This window comes from Carassius carassius, chromosome 13 (assembly GCF_963082965.1).
Source record: "Carassius carassius chromosome 13, fCarCar2.1, whole genome shotgun sequence".
Taxonomy (NCBI): domain Eukaryota; kingdom Metazoa; phylum Chordata; class Actinopteri; order Cypriniformes; family Cyprinidae; genus Carassius; species Carassius carassius.
In genome coordinates, this window is record NC_081767.1 from 23,267,705 (window position 1) to 23,287,701 (window position 19,997).

Genomic DNA, 19,997 nt, shown 5'->3' on the forward strand with positions numbered 1-19,997 from the left:
TTGAAAGTACTGAAATGATGATAAAATCATGCTTGGTAAATGAACAAACTTTTCACCACTTTTATGTTGTTTAACTGCAGCAAACAGCCACAATTTTGAATGTTTTTCACAATTTAAGCTCCCTTTAATAAATTACAGCAGGGTATGACTGTTCCTCAAGGACAAGAACCACTACCTTTCATCCTATTTATCATTTATTTTATAGTTTTGCAAAGCATTTTAAGAAAAGGTTGTATTGACATTATAAGTTTGCTATTATTGTTAACTTTAAATTATAAAACTATATATGTATGAATAAAGCTGTATTTAGTAACATTTTGAATATTCTGATTTACTTTTCTAATAATTGTTTTGTCTCTTGGTGGCAGAGTGGTTATTTCTTTAAACAGATTTGAAGACAACTGTTTTCTTATGCAGCCTTTCAAGTAAATGAACAATGGTCTACTGTACTGACACTCTTTTTCATAAGCAATTATCTAATCTCACAAGCTGTGGCTATTTGGATACAGGCAGTGATAAACTGGCCATTAAATTTGCACACTGTAATAGTAAAGAAGAAGAAGAGAGCAGTTCTACATTTGCCAGTGAAACACATCGTATCCCTCTTATGTTTCAGCTGTAGATTCATGTAAGCAGCACAGACGAAGCCTGTTTAATAAGACCTGAATGAACAAGTGATCTAACAGGTTTGCCCTTGTGTTTGCTGATGGTCTGTCAGGTGATCGCTCTCAACTACGTCTGAATAAGGATCCGCTCCGCTCGTAGTTTATTCCCAAAATGGAACTAATGGAGGAAAATTAAAGCTTAAAAAGGTAGGGTTTCTGCCTTTTGGTTTTTTTATTTTGTTTCCTTTTATAAAATAAATTTAGTACTTCAAAACCTGCGAGAATACACCCTTGTCTTTCCCCTAACAGTCTCTTGAAATAGACATATTATTAAACAAATACTTCAGGAACTATGTATTGTATACTTTATATACTATGAAAAACACTATATTGCTAATAGTACAGTAAATGTTGTTCTTGTCAGGTTAAATATGAATATTAAGCAATATAAGTAAACCCAGCAAAAGTAACTTTATGTCCTTCATTTCCAGGCCTTTCCATGGCAAAAAGACATGATTTTCTTTGCCGTTTTGGGTTTGTCCTTTAGAGAAATTCAACTGTCAATTTCAGAGGAATTGGAATATAGTATTTTGGGCATATCTGGTGTCTTTTTCCTTATAGCCCTCTGCCTTCTGATATGGCAGATTTACCGCCACTGCAAACGGTTTCCTGTTTCACAAAGACCTGGTAAGTTACCATGCAAAAGAAATGGTTGATTTTAATATTTGACCTAATACACAAGATTATATTATTAGGAACAGGTGTATTTTTAGATAACCATTTAGTTTTTGTGGATTAGATGCACAGTATTAAATAAGATGTATGACATTATTTATTGTATCTACAGTACTGTTCAAAAGTTTGAGGACAGTAAGATATTTTTGTTGTTGTTGTACTTGAAATTAATACTTTTATTGAAAAAGGATATACTAAGTTGATCATAAGGGAGAGTAAAGACATTTATGTTAAGATATTTTTATTTCAAATACATTGCTCTTTTGAACTTTCTTTTCATCTAAAAATGTAAATGTATTTAACAAAAAACATTGATAAACACCAAATCAGCATATTAGGATGATTTCTGAAGGATCATGTGACACTAAACTGGACTGGAATTTGTGATCAAATGAAATGCAGCCTTGATAAGAATAAAAGACTTCTTTCAAAAACATAAAAAATATATATATATATAATGCTAAATATCTATCTACATCTATTTAATTCTAGTGAATATTTTATTAGCAGATGGCCTGTTGGCTAGGAGCGGAGGTTTTCAGTATGCTACACAAACAAATGACGCTAAGGTAAGATTCATTTACATAAGCCATCACTATCTTCATAACCTGGAATGCATCCATTTTGTACTGTGTTTGCTTGCTTTGTTTTTGCTTGCTTTGAACTCAAACAAAATGGTTGAAAAACATGTTTCACAGATGGTTTGCTTTGGTTGCCAACCGCATGTGTGTATTTCTAAATATCCAATAACACTATGTGATTATGCTAGAAAATTTGACCTGATACACACTCTGTCCATCAGATGGAGGTTCATAATAAGGAACTGAGCCACCGCCTGTCCCCTGGCACCTCTTACACTAACCTGGGCAGTAGTCTAGATCTAGCAAGCATAGCAGATCTGGAAGAGGAGAACATCCAGGGATCTCTACGCTTTTCATTGTTCTATGATCAGCTGCAGTCCAGACTGGTGGTGACTGTGCTGGATGCCCAGGATCTAGCCGTTCGAGACTTCAGTCACAGTGTGGACCCATTTGTTTGGGTGCGGTTGCTGTGGGCAGAAAGAGAGGATGAGGAGCAGAGTTCAATGCAGTGTGTTCTGGACGAATGGCAGACACGTTTAGTGAAGAAGAGCTGCAGTCCTGTGTTTGGAGATCAGTTCTCTTGCACTCTGGCTGAAGAGGAAGTTTCAAAAGTCACTGTTAGATTTGAGGTACGTAATTGACCTTACATCTTATTTTATTGTGATGCATTAATTCACTTTTGGATTGTTTGTTTTAGGTTAGGGATTTTGATAAATACTCAAGACATGAAATTCTAGGAGAGGCCCGTGCTCCCCTGAACAGTATGAAGCTCTCATATCCCTTGGAGTTAAAAGAGGAACTGCAAGTACCCAAGAAAGTAAGTTTTAAAATAATAATAATTATTCAGTCAGCTATACATTTTCAATAAATTTTTCAATAATTATTATTATGTTTTATTTATATAGTGCCTTTCAAAAACCCAAGGATGCTTTACATAAAGTTGACAGATAGCATGAACACAAATACAAATATACAGTTGCATAATCAAACAAATAGGCAGATAGAGGTAAATGTAAGGCAACGAGCAGCAGAATTTTAAATAAGCTGCAAACGATCAAGGGCTTTGTTTGGTAGGCCATATAACAATTGAGTTACAATAGTCCAGGCATGAAGTTATGAAGGCATGAATAAGAGTTTCAGCATCTTTGAAATTTAGTGAGGGTTATATATGGACAATATTGCATAGATGGAAAAAACAGGACTTGACAAGCTGGATGGGGTTCAAAGCATAGTGTGGAATCAAATAGTACACCAAGATTATGTAAAGTGTGGGATGGATGAACTATAGCTCAGTCAATGTTAATAGATGAGTCAAAATGAGAGGAGACAAAGGATTTTGGGCCAACTGACAGAATCTGTTTTTTTTTTCAGTGTTTAATTTTAAGAAATTGAGCCATCCATACTTTAAGATCTTGTAGGCAATATGTTAAGGTAGGAAAACAGAATTGTAGTAAGAACATGCAGTAAAATAGATTTAACTGTGGAAATTAAGGCCAAGGCACTGGATGGTCTCACCTAAAGGAAGCAGATTAAAAACAGAAGTGGACCAAGAACAGAACCTTGAGGCACTCCATGGGAAAAAATGACAAAGCAAGAGTTTTGTTCATCAATGCTAATGAACTATTGCTTGTCTGAGAGATATGAACTTAGCCACTGTTTCAGTTTCCAATTCCAAGAAGACTAGAATACTGAGTGTACCAGAATCAGAGGCAAGGAGGAGGTAATTCACTTCTCTAATATGAGCAGTCTCTGTACTGTGGAGAAGACGAAATCTGGACTGAAATGGTTCATGCTAATTATTCTTGTCCAAATTAGTCTGTAGTTGTGTGGCAACCACCTTTTCTAGGACCTTAGACAAAAAAGGGAAGGTTGGAGATTGGTCTAAATCTACCCAGGACTTTTTTGTCAAGGCCAGGTTTTTTGAGTACCAGGGTGATCACAGCTACTTTCAGTTCAGTAGGTATGTAAACAGTCATACGGGATCTATTTATCATGTGAGTGATGGGTATAATGAGACAAGGCAGAACCTTTTTGAGCAGGCTTGTTTGTATTGAATCTAGATGAAAGGAAGAGGAGTTAGAATTCATAATCAGCTGCTCAACCACAGATGTATTGCTGAGTGTAAAGTTAGAGAGTCGACAGGGTATCTGAGAGGCATAGGGCTCTAAAGGAGCAAAAGATTAAAAGATATTGTGAATTTTGTGTATAAACGTCAGAACAAATATTCACAGATGTCAGAAGAAACACTAGGAAAGGGAGATGGCAGTTTGATAAGTTTGTTGATCTCAGAATATCCCAGACCCTGGATACAAAAATTGACAATGCCAACAGAGCATATTAAATAAAGGGTATAAGAATGAGAATGTGTAGGAAAATCAATGTGCTGTGATAAATCAAAATAATCCAGTATAGCCATTAAGTCCTTAGCAGATTTCAGTATAACAAATTGGAAATTGTGAGATGAAGAACAATTGGTATATTTTCTGTGTAGGACATGGTTGGTGAGGCACTGCTCTCTCTGAAACACATGCCTACATCTCAAAGGCTGGAGGTGGGAGTGTTGAAGATCCGCACAGTATGTCATCCCAATAAGACTGAGAGAGGTGAGGAATAATTAAGTGTATACTTCTACGTGTATGGAAGTGTTTCAATCAGACCAGTTGCCAAAGGTGTATAAAATCAAGCATGCAAGCATGCAGTCTGCATTTGCAAACTCAAAATGTGTCAATCTGGAAAGCTTCAGTGAATTCAAGTTTGTTTTCTGTGGTAGGATGCCATCTTTGCAATAAGTCAGTTTGTGAAATGTCATCCCTGCTAGATATTATTGGTATTATTGGAAAGTGGAAGTGTTTAGGAACAGCACCAACTCAGCCAAGAAACGGAAGACCATGTAAAGTCACAGAGCGGGGTCTCCGAGTGCTGAGGTGCATGGTGTGTAAAAAAAAATGTCACCAACACTCAGCTGATGAGTTCTAAGCTTCAACTGGCATTAAAACCAGCACACAAACTGTGCGGCAGGAGCTGGGAGCAGCCTCACATCACCAAGTGCAATGCCAAACCGACTGGTGTAAAGTCTGTTGGACTAAAGTCGCCACCACTGGACTCTGGAGCAGTGGAAACATGTTCTGTGACAGAACCAAACTCTGTTTGGCTATATATATGGTTTTGTGTGTGTGTGTGTGTGTGTGTGTGTAAGTGACATACAGCCAAGTATGGTGACTCATACTCAGAATTCGTGCTCTGCATTTAACCCATTGGAAGTGCATACACGCAGCAGTGAACACACACACACAGTGAACACACAGAGCAGTGCTCAGAGCAGTGCTCTTGCTCAAAGGCACCTCAGTCATGGTATTGAAGGTGGGAGAGAGCGCTGTGGATTCACTCCCCCCACCTACAATTGCAGCACGACTGTGTGATATTGTTTACCAAAAGTTCACAAACAAGAAGTTTCTTCTGAATAACTTCCATCTTAGACAAAGCATTACCAGTATTAGCTAAAATAATTCCAAACAAATCCATAGCAGAATCGCTGCAGCACACGGTGGCATTTCCATCACTAAATGAACGAATGACTCATGACCAGTGTTGTCAGATTGGAAATGTCCAAGTATCGTACCAGAAGTTCAAAATTATCGTATCTGGAAGAAAATTATCGTACACGAGTCAAAAGAGTTATTTATCTATTCTAAACCAACAACATTTTGACACGACCTGCAAATGACCACAATAGATAACAAGGCGTATTGTTGGACGGAAGCAGTGAGACAAAATACTATCCCATTATTTTCAGTGACTGTCTGCGTCGCGGCGCATATTAAATCATATTAAAATGATTTTTAACACTTGCTTTGTCGCGTCCAGTGAAGAAGGAATTTAGTTGTTGCTGCGTGGTGCAGTTAACTCCACATCATCGGAATCCTGCGTGTTGCCAGATGTTGAAGGGGTTCTTGCTATCATGGACCGCAACTAGTGCTCGTTGGCTTTAAAGCAGGGCACTCTCCTACATTCTTAACACACCCTGAAGTGCACACGAATGCATTTAGAGTGTCTGTAATGAGCCGATTTCGTGTATGAGTAAAGAAGCCATATGACTGCAACTACCCTCATTTAAATTTTCATAGAATTCTGAAATTATCGTACATTAAGGGATTTGTTTCATTATTGATCGTACATCGTACAGAGGTAAAAATTATTGTACAAATACGATAATTATCGTACATCTGGCAACACTGCTCATGACCAGTGTCTCCACCTACTGGCGTAACAATGTATCCTCCCTTACAAATAGCGTTGTAAAAATGAATGAGTTGAATGTACAAATTTATTCATTATGAACCAACAACGAACAATAGTGTATTTACAATTTAACACTAACCAAGCTTAATTAATAAAAGCTGTAAAATTACTTTTTAAATTATTTTTAAAGTGTTTGTTGATTAAACTCACAGCTCTCTATGCCAGAACCAGCATTACCTGCAACCACTGCAAACTTCGACATCAGAGTACAACACAGAAGAAGCGCTGGGAAGTGACTGTGTTCAATGAGGTCCTGACCTTTGTGTTGCCAGATCAGCAGATCAGAGAGTGCACCATTGTAGTGTCTGTTTACGAAATTCAGCCTTCAAAGAAGTCTTCCAAGCGTTTGATTGGTCATATCCACATCAAAAAGGGCAAGACCTCCGAGGACGAGCACTGGAAACTGATGATGCAATCACTACGACAGCCAATCGCTAAGTGGCATTCAATTTTTATCTGAAGACACCTAATATTTATTGATGAATGCACACCCTTCCTTTTCCGGAGATAGGAGGCCATACTTCTGAGTTTTCTGTGTTTTCAAGTTGGAAAGTCGAAACTTGAGGGCTGTCAAGAAAAACTATTTTTTTTTATTTAAACAATGACAAACTGACAATATAGAACATGGAGATACATGAAGTTTTTCATTGTACGCATAACATCAGATCAGAAACATTTTTGCCACAATGTCATCTCAAATAATGAACTGTGTTTAATAGCATCATGTGGTGGAAATTACATTTAAACTGACTGCTAACCATTGCTGGCATTAAAAGTATTCTAAATTCAAATTAAATGTCCTTACATTATTTGCTTAATTTAGAGATGTCTGGAAATGATGTACAATAAAATATGTAATTCAAAAGTGATATGTATTTTCCTTGATTTTTTTCAAACTACATTATGTTTAATTTAATCTCAAGCATGCTCTTCCCTCCCACTGCTTTTTGGTGTTTAAAAACCTACAAGTATAAACTGAAAAAAAGCTTTAGGGATTGTGAAAATGTCAATGCCAATATATGTGTATATGTATGTATGTATACACACACACACGGAAATATATACTCGTTTATTCGTTATGAATGAATCCTCATTTACATGTTTACCAAACTAATTTAAAGGGGTCATATGATGCGATTTCGAATTGTCCTTTCTCTTTGGAGTGTTACCAAGCTATTCATGAAGAGGACGATACTAGAAATCAATGGTTAAGTTTTATTTACAACACTGTTCCAGAACAAATCAACCCAAATATTCAGATGTGTGCAGCACATTTTATGGAGGACTGTTTCCTGATTCTGGAAGAGAAGACTACATTGCCGGCTGTTCTGACTCAAAGTCTGTAAGTACATTAACATATGTAAAGGATTTGCCACGAATGATTCAAAAGCGAGTTTTGAGCAGTCGTAGAGTAGCACTTGTTGTTTGTAATTTCTCAGATCACAAATGCAGAGATGGTTTTATGATTTTGATGCAACACACGGTGTAAAAAGACAGTATAAATCATTATAATCCGTAATTATGTCCTCACTGGATGCAAGAAATGCCTCGTTTGTAATGGGTTTTATTGTTTTCGTGTCAGTGTTCTGACCAGGACACGCATCACAGTCTGATCACAATATGGTGAGGGGCGTAACATTTTGTCACATGTTTGAGGAATTCGGCAAATCACAAAGCACTGGATAGCTGGCCAATCAGAGCACACCTCGCTTTTCAGACAGATGAGCTTTGTAAAAAACTATGCATTGCAGAAAGGTGGGGCATAGAGAAGAAACAATCATGTACAGCATGTGGAAAATTGTGTGTTTTTTAAACCGTAAACAGCATAAACATATTTCATTAGACCAAATACAAAAAATAATGTTATTTTTAACAACATCATATGACCCCCTTAAATCAGCTGTATTTTGTTTTCGAATATCAAGCTACCAACTGTAACCACAAGATGGCTCTCTAACACTATGAGAATAATTTTTTTTAAATGTTCAATGTCGGTCATGTTTTTGTTTTAGAGTACATTACACAGAGTTCAAACATAGGCTTAATGATATCTTCATACGAATAGAAGAGTTTGACAAACTGAAATACAGACACAAAACCACTTCAATATAATTGTGATTCAGCAAGCCTGCAATGCATTTTTTAATATTTAAATGACCGTAAACTATCAGCATTTTGGAACTAACAGCACAAGCATGTGATACCATTTCTTTCCCCTCATCTATCTCCGCACTGAATGTGTCTATAATGAAGGATGTCTCACAGATGGATTTGTGCTGCAAAAGTTGCACACATCACCCATCAGTTCCAGCCCACTGAAGCGCTGACTCACTGCTAAAATTGCAAAGCTAGACACAGCACTTGAGGAGGCTGCATCATCAGCCTGACGCTAGGATAACAACATTTGGAAGGAGAACAGACCACCACCATTTAAACAATTGAGTGTCTCAGTGGCACATTATTTAGTTTTGGCCTGCTTCCAGGTTGTTTGAAGTTACTGCCGAGCCACTGGTCCAGTCTTCTTGTAGATAAGTAGATAGTGAATAAAGGCGAACATCACAACTTTGACTCATAATGAGCAGGGCTGAACAGATGTTATGGCCCCACTGGTCAAGGCCATTCCCAGGGATTACATCTCTCTCTTCAAGACTGTTTGGAAAACTGTTCCTCCTACAGTCTGTTAATCAAAGTCACGATGGGATTTGGGGGGAAGGGGTGAGTATGAGAAGTCTGGGGCCTTGGAAAGGAAGAATGCATTCCTTTTTTTCTTGCTTTTGTTTAAAAACACAATATGTGACCCTGGATCACAAAACCAGTCTTAAGTCACTGTGGTATATTTGTAGCAATAGCCAAAATATATTGTATGGGTAAAAATTATAAATTTTTCTTTTATGTCAAAAATCATCAGCATATTAAGTTAAGATCATGTTCCATGAAGATATTTTTGTACATTTCCTGCTGTAAATATATCAAATCTATAATTATACTGTTTTTACTGTATCTTTGAGCAAATAAATGCAGACTTGTTAAAGGTTAGTTCACCCAAAAATGAAAATTAGCTTGTGTTTTACTCACCCTCGTAGCAACCTATGTGTATATGACTTTCTTCTTTCAGACGAATCCAGTCGGAGTTATATTAAAAATGATCCTATTCCAAGCTATATCATTGTAGTCAGCGGGTGTTTTATTAGCCATTCAGTATTATTGAAACGACTGGCTTGCATAGGGATAGTTGATAATGCGCTTCTTTAGTTTTCATCTTATTTAAGTGATAGAAAACAGTTTGTGCAGATTAAGAATGCACATTCAGATCCTGTCTCAGGTAGTCATGGCATTCCACAGGGGTCGGTGTTGGGTCCGCTTTTATTTATAATTTATATTCTACTTCTCGGTCGTTTTTTTTGTTCCTATGGTATTAATTTTCATTTTTACACTGATGACACACAAGTATATATTTCTACAAGACCTAATGTTTCTCATCCCCCTCCTGACTTTACTAAATGTCTCCAGGACATTAATATTTGGATGACTGAAGTTAAATACCAATAAGACAGAAGCGCTCCCTATTGTGGGTTCTAGGTCTGTCTTATCTAAAACTCAATCCTTTACCTTGTTCATTGATAATTGTTCAGTCCATTTTTCTGCCCAGGTGAAAAGTCTTAGAGTTATACTGGATGGTTTGCTTTCGTTTGGTTCACATATTAGTAATATTTCACGTTCTGCATTTTTTCATTTACGCAATATTGCTAGACTTCGTTCTTTAGTCTCTCTGCACAGTACTGAAGTGCTTATTCATGTATTAATTACATCTCGGATTGATTATTGTAATTCTCTTTTATTTGGCATTTCTGAAAAAAAAACTTAATTGATTACAGTTATCCTATCACATAACTCCTATTCTTTTCAAGTTGCACTGGCTTCCTGTTCATTATCGTGTGCTGTACATTACAAAATTTTACTTCTTACCTACAAAGCTCTTTATAATTTGGCACCTCATTATTTTTCAGATCTTCTCAATTTGTATACTCTGTGTCAGGTCTCGGGGCTAATCACCTGCCTTTTTGGTGTGTGTATGTATTTGTGTGTGTTTGGATGGTTTGACAGCTCACCGCGTCTGCCTGTTTGTGTTTTCCCCGCCTCCCTTGTTTCCCCGTTGTTAACCTTAATTGCTTGCCACCTGTTCTCTATGTCCTTCTAATTTTTTCCCCTTTATTATTCCCTGTGTTTCTCTGTCTATTGTCAGACTGTTGTTACTCGTACCAATAGCTCCGATCTTCTAGCTGCTCTTTGTACTCACCTTATCGTGTCTTGTCCTCAGACTCCAGTGTGTTTAGCTGATTTCTCTGCCCTTGTTCTTACAAGCCCAGAGCTCCTTGTAGCTTCCAGCTGTCATCCCTCCGGTCTCTGCGGTTATACGTACTACTGTGGAACATTACTCATCTGCTTTGACTCATCTGTTTCTCATCCTCTCACTACGAGTGAAACCTGTGAAACGTGACTCATCTTCTCTGCCTCCTCTGCTTAAATAAAGCCTTGAGGTTACCCTCATCTGAATCCAGCCTGCTTTCTCCTGACAGAACAGTCTGACCAGATTATGGATTCAGCGGGATCTGATCCGCTTCGCTCGGCTCTCGTTCAACAGGGAGTTTTGTTAGGGCAGCATGCCACCCAGCTCAACACCACCGTGCAGGATGTGGACGCTTTTAGTGCCCGAGTCTCCGAACTCCTCACACGGGTGGACGGCCTTCAGCGAGAGGCAACGAGACGGGGGTCCGTTCTTCACACCAGTAAGTCCCACGAGTCCAAACCCCATGCCAACAACCCGCCGGTCTACGATGGCGATCCTAACGCCTGTCAAGCGTTTCTCTCCCAATGCTCGCTGGTGTTTTCTCTGCAGCCCCGGCGTTATGCAAATGAAGAGACCAAAGTAGCTTACGTCCTTACACTTCTCTCGGGCCGTGCCCGCGAATGGGGAATTGCCGTATGGAGATCGCGGGCTCCCTGTTGTGCCACCTTCGCAGATTTCAGTCAAGAGATGGCCAAATTGTTTGATCGCTCTGCTCAGGGTGACGAGGCGGCGGCCCAGTTATCGCGACTGTCACAGGGGAGGAGCTCCGTCACTGACTATGCCATCCAGTTCCAGACTTTAACTGCGGCATGCGGCTGGAATGAGATCGCGCTGTGCGCCCGTTTTCTTGAGGGGTTGGATTTCGCCATTTCTGATGAACTCGCGGCCATAGAGCTCCCGCGGGAATTGGATAATCTCATTAATCTCGCACTCCGTATTGAGGGTCGTCTCAGCCGCCGCCGCAAACAACGGCAAACACCCGCCCCGTGGCGCCACCTAGAGTGCTCTTCAGCCAGTTCAGCCAGTTCAGCCAGTTCAGCCGGCCGACAGCCCTCGGTGGAGGAGCCCATGCAGTTGGGTCGTTTACGGCTTACACCACAGCAGGAGCGTCTGACGTTGGGGGCGTGTCTATACTGCAGCAAGGGAGGCCACTTCGCCCTTCAGTGCCCGTTAAAAGCCAGGGCCCACCAGTGAGGCGGAGAGTCCTGGTGGGCACGGTTCTCAGTTCAAGCTCTCCTGCAGCACGCACTCAGCTGCCGTTCCAACTCTCCTTCCAGAGTCGTTCACATGCTGGACTCGCCCTTGTGGACTCAGGGGCTGAGGGGAACTTCCTTGATGCTGCCTCTGCTCAACGTTGGAGAATACCGCTTATTCCTTTGGTTAGTCCCGTATCAGCATGGTCATTAGCTGGCCGTCCCCTTGCCACAATCACCCACGTCACACCCAAGATAAACCTTCATATTGCTGGCAGCCATTGTGAGCTGATTGAACTGTTTATTATTGATTCCCCTAAGGCTCCTTTAATTCTGGGACACCCATGGTTGCACAAGCACAATCCACACATTGATTGGGTCAGTAATTCTGTTTTAGCCTGGAGTCAGTCTTGTCACGTGTCGTGTTTGGGTGCTGCTTTTCGTCCTGTCTCTGTGTCTTGTGTTCCTCAGGAGGATCCCTCTGACCTGACTGGTGTTCCGGCGAAGTACCATGATCTTCGGGCGGTCTTCAGTAAGGCCCGGGCCACCTCGCTACCTCCGCATCGCCCCTACGACTGTGCCATTGATCTCCTCCCGGGCTCTTCTCCGCCTAAGGGTCGTTTATATTCCCTTTCAGGTCCTGAGAGAGAGGCCATGGACAAGTACATATGTGAGTCACTTCAGGCTGGGCTCATCCGCCATTCCTCCTCTCCCGCTGGTGCAGGTTTTTTCTTTGTTCAGAAGAAGGACGGCTCCCTGCGCCCCTGCATAGATTACAGAGGTTTGAATGACATTACTATCAAGAACAGGTACCCCCTACCTTTAATGTCTTCTGCTTTTGAATTATTGCAGGGAGCTCGGGTCTTCACCAAGTTAGACCTGCGCAACGCCCACCACTTGGTGCGCATTCGGGAGGGGGATGAGTGGAAGACGGCATTTAACACCCCTTCGGGACACTACGAGTACTTGGTTCTTCCGTTTGGTCTTACCAATGCTCCAGCCGTTTTCCAGGGACTCGTCAACAGCGTGTTGGGTGACATGATTAATCAATTTGTCTTTGTGTATTTGGATGATATCTTGATTTTCTCCTCTTCTCTCCAATTACACACCCAGCATGTCAGACGGGTTCTCCAGTGGTTGCTAGAAAACCAGTTGTTTGTCAAGGCGGAGAAGTGCGAATTCCACGCTGAGTCAGTTACGTTCCTTGGCCACATTATTTCTACGGAGGGGATCAAGCCTGATCCCGCTAAGATTGAAGCTGTCGCCCAGTGGCCAGTCCCTGACTCCCGGAAGGCTCTGCAGCGTTTCCTGGGTTTTGCCAACTTCTAACGGCGATACACCCGGAATTTTGGTCAGATCGCTGCACCGCTCACAGCCTTAACCTCCACTAAGGTGTCCTTCAGATGGAACCGGGAAGCGCAGGTAGCCTTTGACATTTTAAAGTCCCGTTTTGTCTCTGCACCTGTTCTGTTGGTTCCAGATCCGGAGGCCCAGTTCATTGTCGAGGTTGATGCTTCGGACGTTTGGGTTGGCGCAGTTCTATCTCAGCGTTCCCTCCATGATGGGAAGCTCCATCTTTGTTCATTCTTCTCTCGTCGTCTCAGCCCTGCAGAACGTAACTATGACATCGGCAATAGAGAACTGTTGGCGGTACGATTGGCCTTGGGTGAGTGGCGTCACTGGTTGGAGGGGTCAGTGCAGCTCTTCTTGGTCTGGACGGATCACAAGAACCTTGAATACATCCGTTCAGCCAAGAGGCTGAGCTCGCGTCAGGCCCGCTGGGCGCTCTTCTTTGCCAGATTCAACTTCACCCTCTCGTACCGGGCGGGATCTAAGAACACCAAGCCCGATGCCCTCTCTCGCCTGTTCGGTGCTCCGGGGAGGGAGTTTGCGGCCGAGGCCATCCTTCCTGAGGGGGAGGTGGTCGGGGCTCTTTCATGGGGTATCGAGCAGCGAGTTGAGGAGGCCGGTCGAGGGGTGCAGGTGCCGGTGCCTGCGCTGCCGGCCGGCAGGTTGCCGGTGCCGGCTGCGCTGCGCTCTGAGGTCCTTGAGTGGGGTCACTCATCCAGGTTAGTCTGCCATCCAGGTATTCGGAGAACGTTGTCTGCCATCTGACAGCGCTTCTGGTGGCCTACTATGGCCGCAGATGTTAGACAGTTTGTGTTGGCCTGCCCCACATGTGCCCAAAGTAAGCCTGTCAATCGCCCTCCTGATGGTTTACTGAATCCTCTCCCTATCCCTTCCCGTCCTTGGTCACACATTGCCCTTGATTTCGTCTCTGGGCTTCCTCCGTCGAAGGGTAACACTGTAGTTCTCACGGTGGTGGATCGCTTTTCCAAAGCGGTTCATTTTCTCCCCCTGCCCAAGCTGCCTTCCGCCCGGGAGACCGCCCAACTGGTGGTGGATCACGTCTTCCGTCTCCACGGGTTACCGGTGGATGTGCTTTCAGATAGGGGTCCCCAGTTCGTCTCCCGGTTCTGGAGGGAATTTTGTAGACAGATTGGGGCCTCTGCAAGTCTGTCTTCAGGTTTTCATCCCCAGACCAATGGGCAGTGTGAGCGGGCCAACCAGGATCTAGGAAGAATGCTCCGCTGTCTAGCATCCAACAATCCGAGTTCCTGGTGCCAGCAGCTCTCCTGGGCAGAATACGCTCATAACACCCTTCCTGTGGCCGCGTCAGGTATGTCCCCTTTTGAGTAGGGGTGCTCCGATCACGATCGGCCGATCGTTATGTGCATCTCGTCAGTAAAGCCGGTTCTCTAATCAGCGGTTAATTCCATCAGGTGCGTGATTTCACATAGAGCAGCTGTTACTACACAGAGCCATTGTTAACTAAGAAGATGCGCAAATCCACGTTAGTTTTCAGCGTTTATTGCCGCATCTTCTCAGTTAACAATGGCTCTGTGTAGTAACAGCTGTTCTATGTGTAATCACGCACCTGATGGAATTAACCGCTGATTAGAGAACCGGCTTTACTGACGAGATGCGCATTAACGATCGGCCGATCGTGATCGGAGCACCCCTACTTTTGAGTGTGCTGTTGGTTATAATCCACCTCTGTTCCCATCACAGGAACCCGACGCAGTGGTTCCATCCGCCCTGGCTTTCGTCCAGCGCTGCCGTCGCACCTGGGAGAAAGTCAGGAGGATTTTGATCCAAACCTCTGGCAGAACCAAGACTGCAGCTGATCGTCGCCGGTCCTCTCCTCCTGCCTATGTGTGTGGTCAACGGGTTTGGCTTTCTACCAAGGATCTGCCTCTCCGGGCGCCTTCTCGTAAGCTGGCACCCAGATTCATTGGGCCATTCCGCATCACCAAGGTGGTTAGTCCGGTGGCGATCAGGCTCAAGCTTCCTCCTACTCTTGGTCGGGTTCACCCGGTGTTTCATGTTTCCAGGGTCAAGCCTGTGTTCTCTTCCCCCCTTAATCCTGCTTGTAGTCGCCCCACCCCCCAACCCCTCGTCTTGTGGATGGATCTCCTACCTATATGGTTAAGAGATTACTCGATGAGCGGCGCCGCGGCAGGGGGTTTCAGTATCTTGTGGACTGGGAGGGGTATGGTCCAGAGGAGAGGTGTTGGGTGCCGTCCCGGGACATTCTGGACCGCTCGTTGATTGAGGACTTCCGGCGGCATCGAGGTAGGCCCCTTCCTAGAGCGCCAGGTGACGCTCCTGGGAGGGGGGGTACTGTCGGGTCTCGGGGCTAATCACCTGCCTTTTTGGTGTGTGTATGTATTTGTGTGTGTTTGGATGGTTTGACAGCTCACTGTGTCTGCCTGTTTGTGTTTTCCCCGCCTCCCTTGTTTCCCTGTTGTTAACCTTAATTGCTCGCCACCTGTTCTCTATGTCCTTCTAATTTATTCCCCTTTATTATTCCCTGTGTTTCTCTGTCTATTGTCAGACTGTTGTTACTCGTACCAATAGCTCCGATCTTCTAGCTGCTCTTTGTACTCACCTTGTCGTGTCTTGTACTCAGGCTCCAGTGTGTTTAGCTGATTTCTCTGCCCTTGTTCTTACAAGCCCAGAGCTCCTAGTAGCTTCCAGCTGTCATCCCTCCGGTCTCGGCGGTTATACGTACTACTGTGGAACATTACTCATCTGCTTTGACTCATCTGCTTCTCATCCTCTCACTACGAGTGAAACCTGTGAAACGTGACTCATCTTCTCTGCCTCCTCTGCTTAAAGCCTTGAGTTTACCCGCATCTGAATCCAGCCTGCTTTCTCCTGACACTCTGAGCTCTTTGAGATCATCTTCTGCCAGTGGTGGACAGTAACGGAGTAGCTTTGCTTCGTTACTGTACCTAAGTACATTTTTTAAATATCTGTACTTTTAATTTTACTTCACTACATTCCAAAGCATAAGATTGTACTTTTTACTTCACTACATTTCATAAAACATATAGTTTACAATATACTTACAATATATCACGTGCTCTGACACACAGAAGCGGTGTCAAAAGCATATTTAGGTCAAAACAGCCATTTGTTTGTGAACTAAATCTAAAGGGTGATCTATTTAAGCCCACTGAAATGCTTGAATTCAGACACTTCAGCATCAGTGCCTCTTAGGTAAAAAAAAAACAACAACAACAACAACATTAAAATAACACAGATTAAATAAAATAACTAATGCACATTCAAAGTCCCCGCTGCCATAACGTTAACAGTAGTATTAAAATGTTATGCATTTAGGCCTATGTGGCATTTGGCCAAGGGTGTTTTTACACAGACAAGGTTTGAGAAGAAAAAAATCATTATGAAAATAAAATTATGTTTTCCTCAAAACGTTCTTCCTAACTTCAGGCCTTATTCTCATGTCATATATAATTGTGATGTTCTGCAAAACAACAAACTTTAAAACTTTTTTTCTTACTGGTGAAAATCTGATGGTCAAAAGTGATTCTGCATCACAAAAGCAGTCTTAAGTTGCTGAGGTATATTAGTAGCAAAGGCCAAAAATACATTGTAGGGCTATGGGTCAAAATTATAAATATTTCTTTCCGTAAATATATCAAAACTTAATTTTTGATTAGTAATATGTATTGCTAAGAACTTAATTTTGACAAATTTAATGGTGATTTTCTCAATGTTTTGATTTTTTTGCACCATTAGATTCCAGGGGCCCGTTCTTCGTACGTCGCTTATTACATCCGAGATCAAATGACACATCCAAGATGATATCATCGTGCTAATCATGATCCGGCTAATTGGGTTCTTCGAACACACCTGTTGTGTATGATTAGTATCGCTGGATTGAGTTATCTGAGATAATTGCGCGTTCATGTGTTGGCTTAAAAGGGGATATGTATCGATACTCGAAACCATGATCAGCAGTGCAGCGATTGGCTGGTGGCAAGACGGCAATGTAATGACGTTATATAATTTAAAACGACACCTGACGAAAAACTTGACAAATTTCTGGACTTTTATAAGGAAACAGCCAAGCAAACAAAACTACATAAATGTTATAAGAGATACATGAAACAGATAATAGATACTTGTTTTTATTTATTTTTTTGCATTTTTTTTATGATTCCCAATTATTTAGATTCGCAATTTATAATAGTTGTGCAGTCTTTACATTTTTATTTCAGTGTACAAATTATCTATTCATTTCATTTTATATTTAGACATATTTGTTACGTGACAGCATTAATGAAAGTTTCTTAAGGGTCAATATCATGTTATCTGCATCTCCTGCACTCCATCAAGCCACTCTTATAATAGCAGTCATCACTCAAAATAATGCACGACTCTATTATCTGTATAGCATGTGTGTAAGACTCCAATACAATTATGAAGTAATACTTTTATGACAAATAAATATTTCAGTGAGTAAAACTGGCTGTCTATAGTAGGCTGTTATGGACTACACAGCATTTTTATATTATTTTTAAATAATGATTATTATTTTAAATTATTGTCCCTGGATCAGTACGATACACTTGTAATAAAGTAGCAGTGGTAGCAGACATATTTTGAGTATCAGTTCTGGTTGAAAATAAGCGATCTAATCCTGTTTACATGAAATAAGCCTGCTCCCGAGCAGGTTTAAGCTTACGGACCTGTTGCTATGACAGCAGCTCCGGGATGAGCTTCGAAGAACCAAATGATCCAAGATCACGCCAAATCGTCAACAATCAAATCAAGCTAACTGAGTTAGCGACGTACGAAGAACGGGCCCCAAGTATTCGAATAGTTGTATCTCAGCCAAATATCATCCTTTTCTAACAGCTTATTTATTCAGCTTTCGGATGATGCATAAATCTCTATTTCAAAAAACTGACCCTTATGTCTGGTTTTGTGGTCCAGGGTCACAAATATGTTTTTTTTAATACCTTGCAGTGTAAGCTTCACAGTGAACATAACTACATCACTCTCGTCAGCATACTTCTGCACATTTATTGTCTGTTCCAAACTTCATGATGAGTTCCTTTGGTGGTAGGGCTTTTAGTTGTGCAGCGCCGAAGCTAATGGAACTCTTTACCTTTGCACATCCACCAGCTGGATTCAATTTCCCATTTTAAAGTTCAGTTAAAATGTAATAATTGATATAGAATTGGCTCACACACTGCATGGAGCACGAATGAATCAGCCCAGGGCATACTGTTGTTGTCATCATTGTGTTTTTGTGTTTTTGTGTTGTATTGTATTGGGTGTACCATTATATTTGTACATTGTGTACATTGACATCTACAAATAAACTGAATATATTGAAAACCGGGGCACCTGATTTGACATATAAAACCTATATTTCAATTTAAAAAAAAAACACAGAATTAGCCTGTTGTCTGTTCCTATTATGTTTAATGTAACTTTGTTGCAAGCCTAACTGAAACTGACTTTTATGTTAGAAGTGCTTTGGTCTACAATTTTTAAAATAGCTTTTTGTGCGTGTGTGCTCCAAAGTGCTCCAAAATCAATTTCTTCACAAATACAAACAGACCTTTGGACAGCAATTTAATCAGGATGTCATGAGGCCAAACTGGAATAGTAACTAAAAGTGAAATTTAGAGAACATCAAAAAGGCTGAACATGCATTTTATTTTATTATTTATTCTGAAAGATTTTTTTCTTTATAGCTTAAATAGTAGTAAAACAAAACATAAACAATAGTGGCTGATTATTGGACAGATTAAAAAGATATCGGTTGATCTGAGGCATTCAGACATCAAGAAACATTCTTTATAGACCAACAGGCTTCAAACCGCATGAAATCCAAACAAAGCGGGAACAGGAATTCTGTTTTTCAGCCTGTCGGATTCCATTCTCTGTCACACAACAATACACAATCCCAAAAACCTGTGAAGTGGAAATTTAACTCTGTAAACCCAAGAAAATAAAACAAGATGTGAAACAAACTCAACCGATTATCTTGCAGTGAACTAGGCTATAGCCATTCTTGTCCTTAGATAACACATTCACTGATCACTCACAGTCAGTTCACTGACGCTGATGAATATTGCACTCAAACTGGAAAGTACTTGCTTGATCTGGCAAGCTCTAATCTGATTGGCTGACTCTGTGTCAACTTCTGAAATAAGGGAATATCTGAAGTTCGACAAACAGAAAAATATTATTTTACTGTAATAACACATAAATTAGATAGTTATATTTGCCTATCCTCAACGTAAGTTCCAATCTTCACCACAGTGTTAACCAGCAAAAGTCAGAACATCTTGTAAATGGCGAAAAAGCTCAACTTGTGTCTTAAAAACGTGCAAAAAGGCTGAAAACGCGAATGGTTCAAAAACAATGTTAACAAACTTTTTTCTTTTAGTTTTTTTTTTTGCCTGCCTGTCTGTCCTGCTCTCCTTTATCTCCAGCCTTCTGAACTACAGCCAGATCTTTCACTTTGCCATTTGTGTCATCGAAAAGAAGAGCCAAAAACCTCCCTCCTCCCACACATAAAAATAAATAATAATAATTCAGCTGCCCAGGGACACCTTACTGGCACGACACTCACGAATCCACTCTCATTACTTTTATAACTGCAAAAGATTATGTATAATAATTAGGAATTGTTTTTACCAATAGCACCAACTTATAGAATATCAGTGTTCAGTTTTACGGTCATGAAAGGACAAAAAGTTTTTTAATGTGAAAAGAAAAGGGTCAAATGGAATTCTTAACCCTAAAAATAGACATTGTTCTATATTTTCAGATTCGAGAATCATACATCCTTGAACTTTTATAAGACAGGATGCTGAAACATTATTAAGGTGTTTCAGCTGTCCCT

At 41.2% G+C, this 19,997-nt stretch overlaps 1 protein-coding gene across 2 annotated transcripts; it reads left to right on the forward strand.

The window, feature by feature from the left end:
- Positions 1-298: 298 nt before the first annotated feature.
- Positions 299-7,089, forward strand: LOC132155677 (synaptotagmin-2-like). Of its 2 annotated transcripts, XM_059564399.1 has the most exons (8): positions 299-812; positions 1,097-1,139; positions 1,227-1,292; positions 1,848-1,909; positions 2,143-2,550; positions 2,619-2,738; positions 4,413-4,524; positions 6,373-7,089. In XM_059564399.1, exons 2-8 carry the CDS (start codon positions 1,118-1,120, stop codon positions 6,678-6,680), a joined length of 1,098 nt encoding a protein of 365 aa, XP_059420382.1. In that variant the 5' UTR covers positions 299-812; positions 1,097-1,117; the 3' UTR covers positions 6,681-7,089. The 2 variants fall into 2 exon arrangements, with proteins under 2 accessions (XP_059420382.1, XP_059420381.1); XM_059564398.1 differs by having other exon boundaries at positions 1,097-1,292.
- Positions 7,090-19,997: the final 12,908 nt, after the last annotated feature.

Bases quoted from the DNA above. Each gene is read 5' to 3' on its own strand.
- LOC132155677 (XM_059564398.1), top strand. From the start codon at position 1,118: ATGATTTTCTTTGCCGTTTTGGGTTTGTCCTTTAGAGAAATTCAACTG. The intron at 1,293-1,847 runs GTAAGTTACCAT...ATATTTTATTAG, and splicing joins TCCTGTTTCACAAAGACCTG to CAGATGGCCTGTTGGCTAGG. The intron at 2,551-2,618 runs GTACGTAATTGA...TGTTTGTTTTAG, and splicing joins AAGTCACTGTTAGATTTGAG to GTTAGGGATTTTGATAAATA.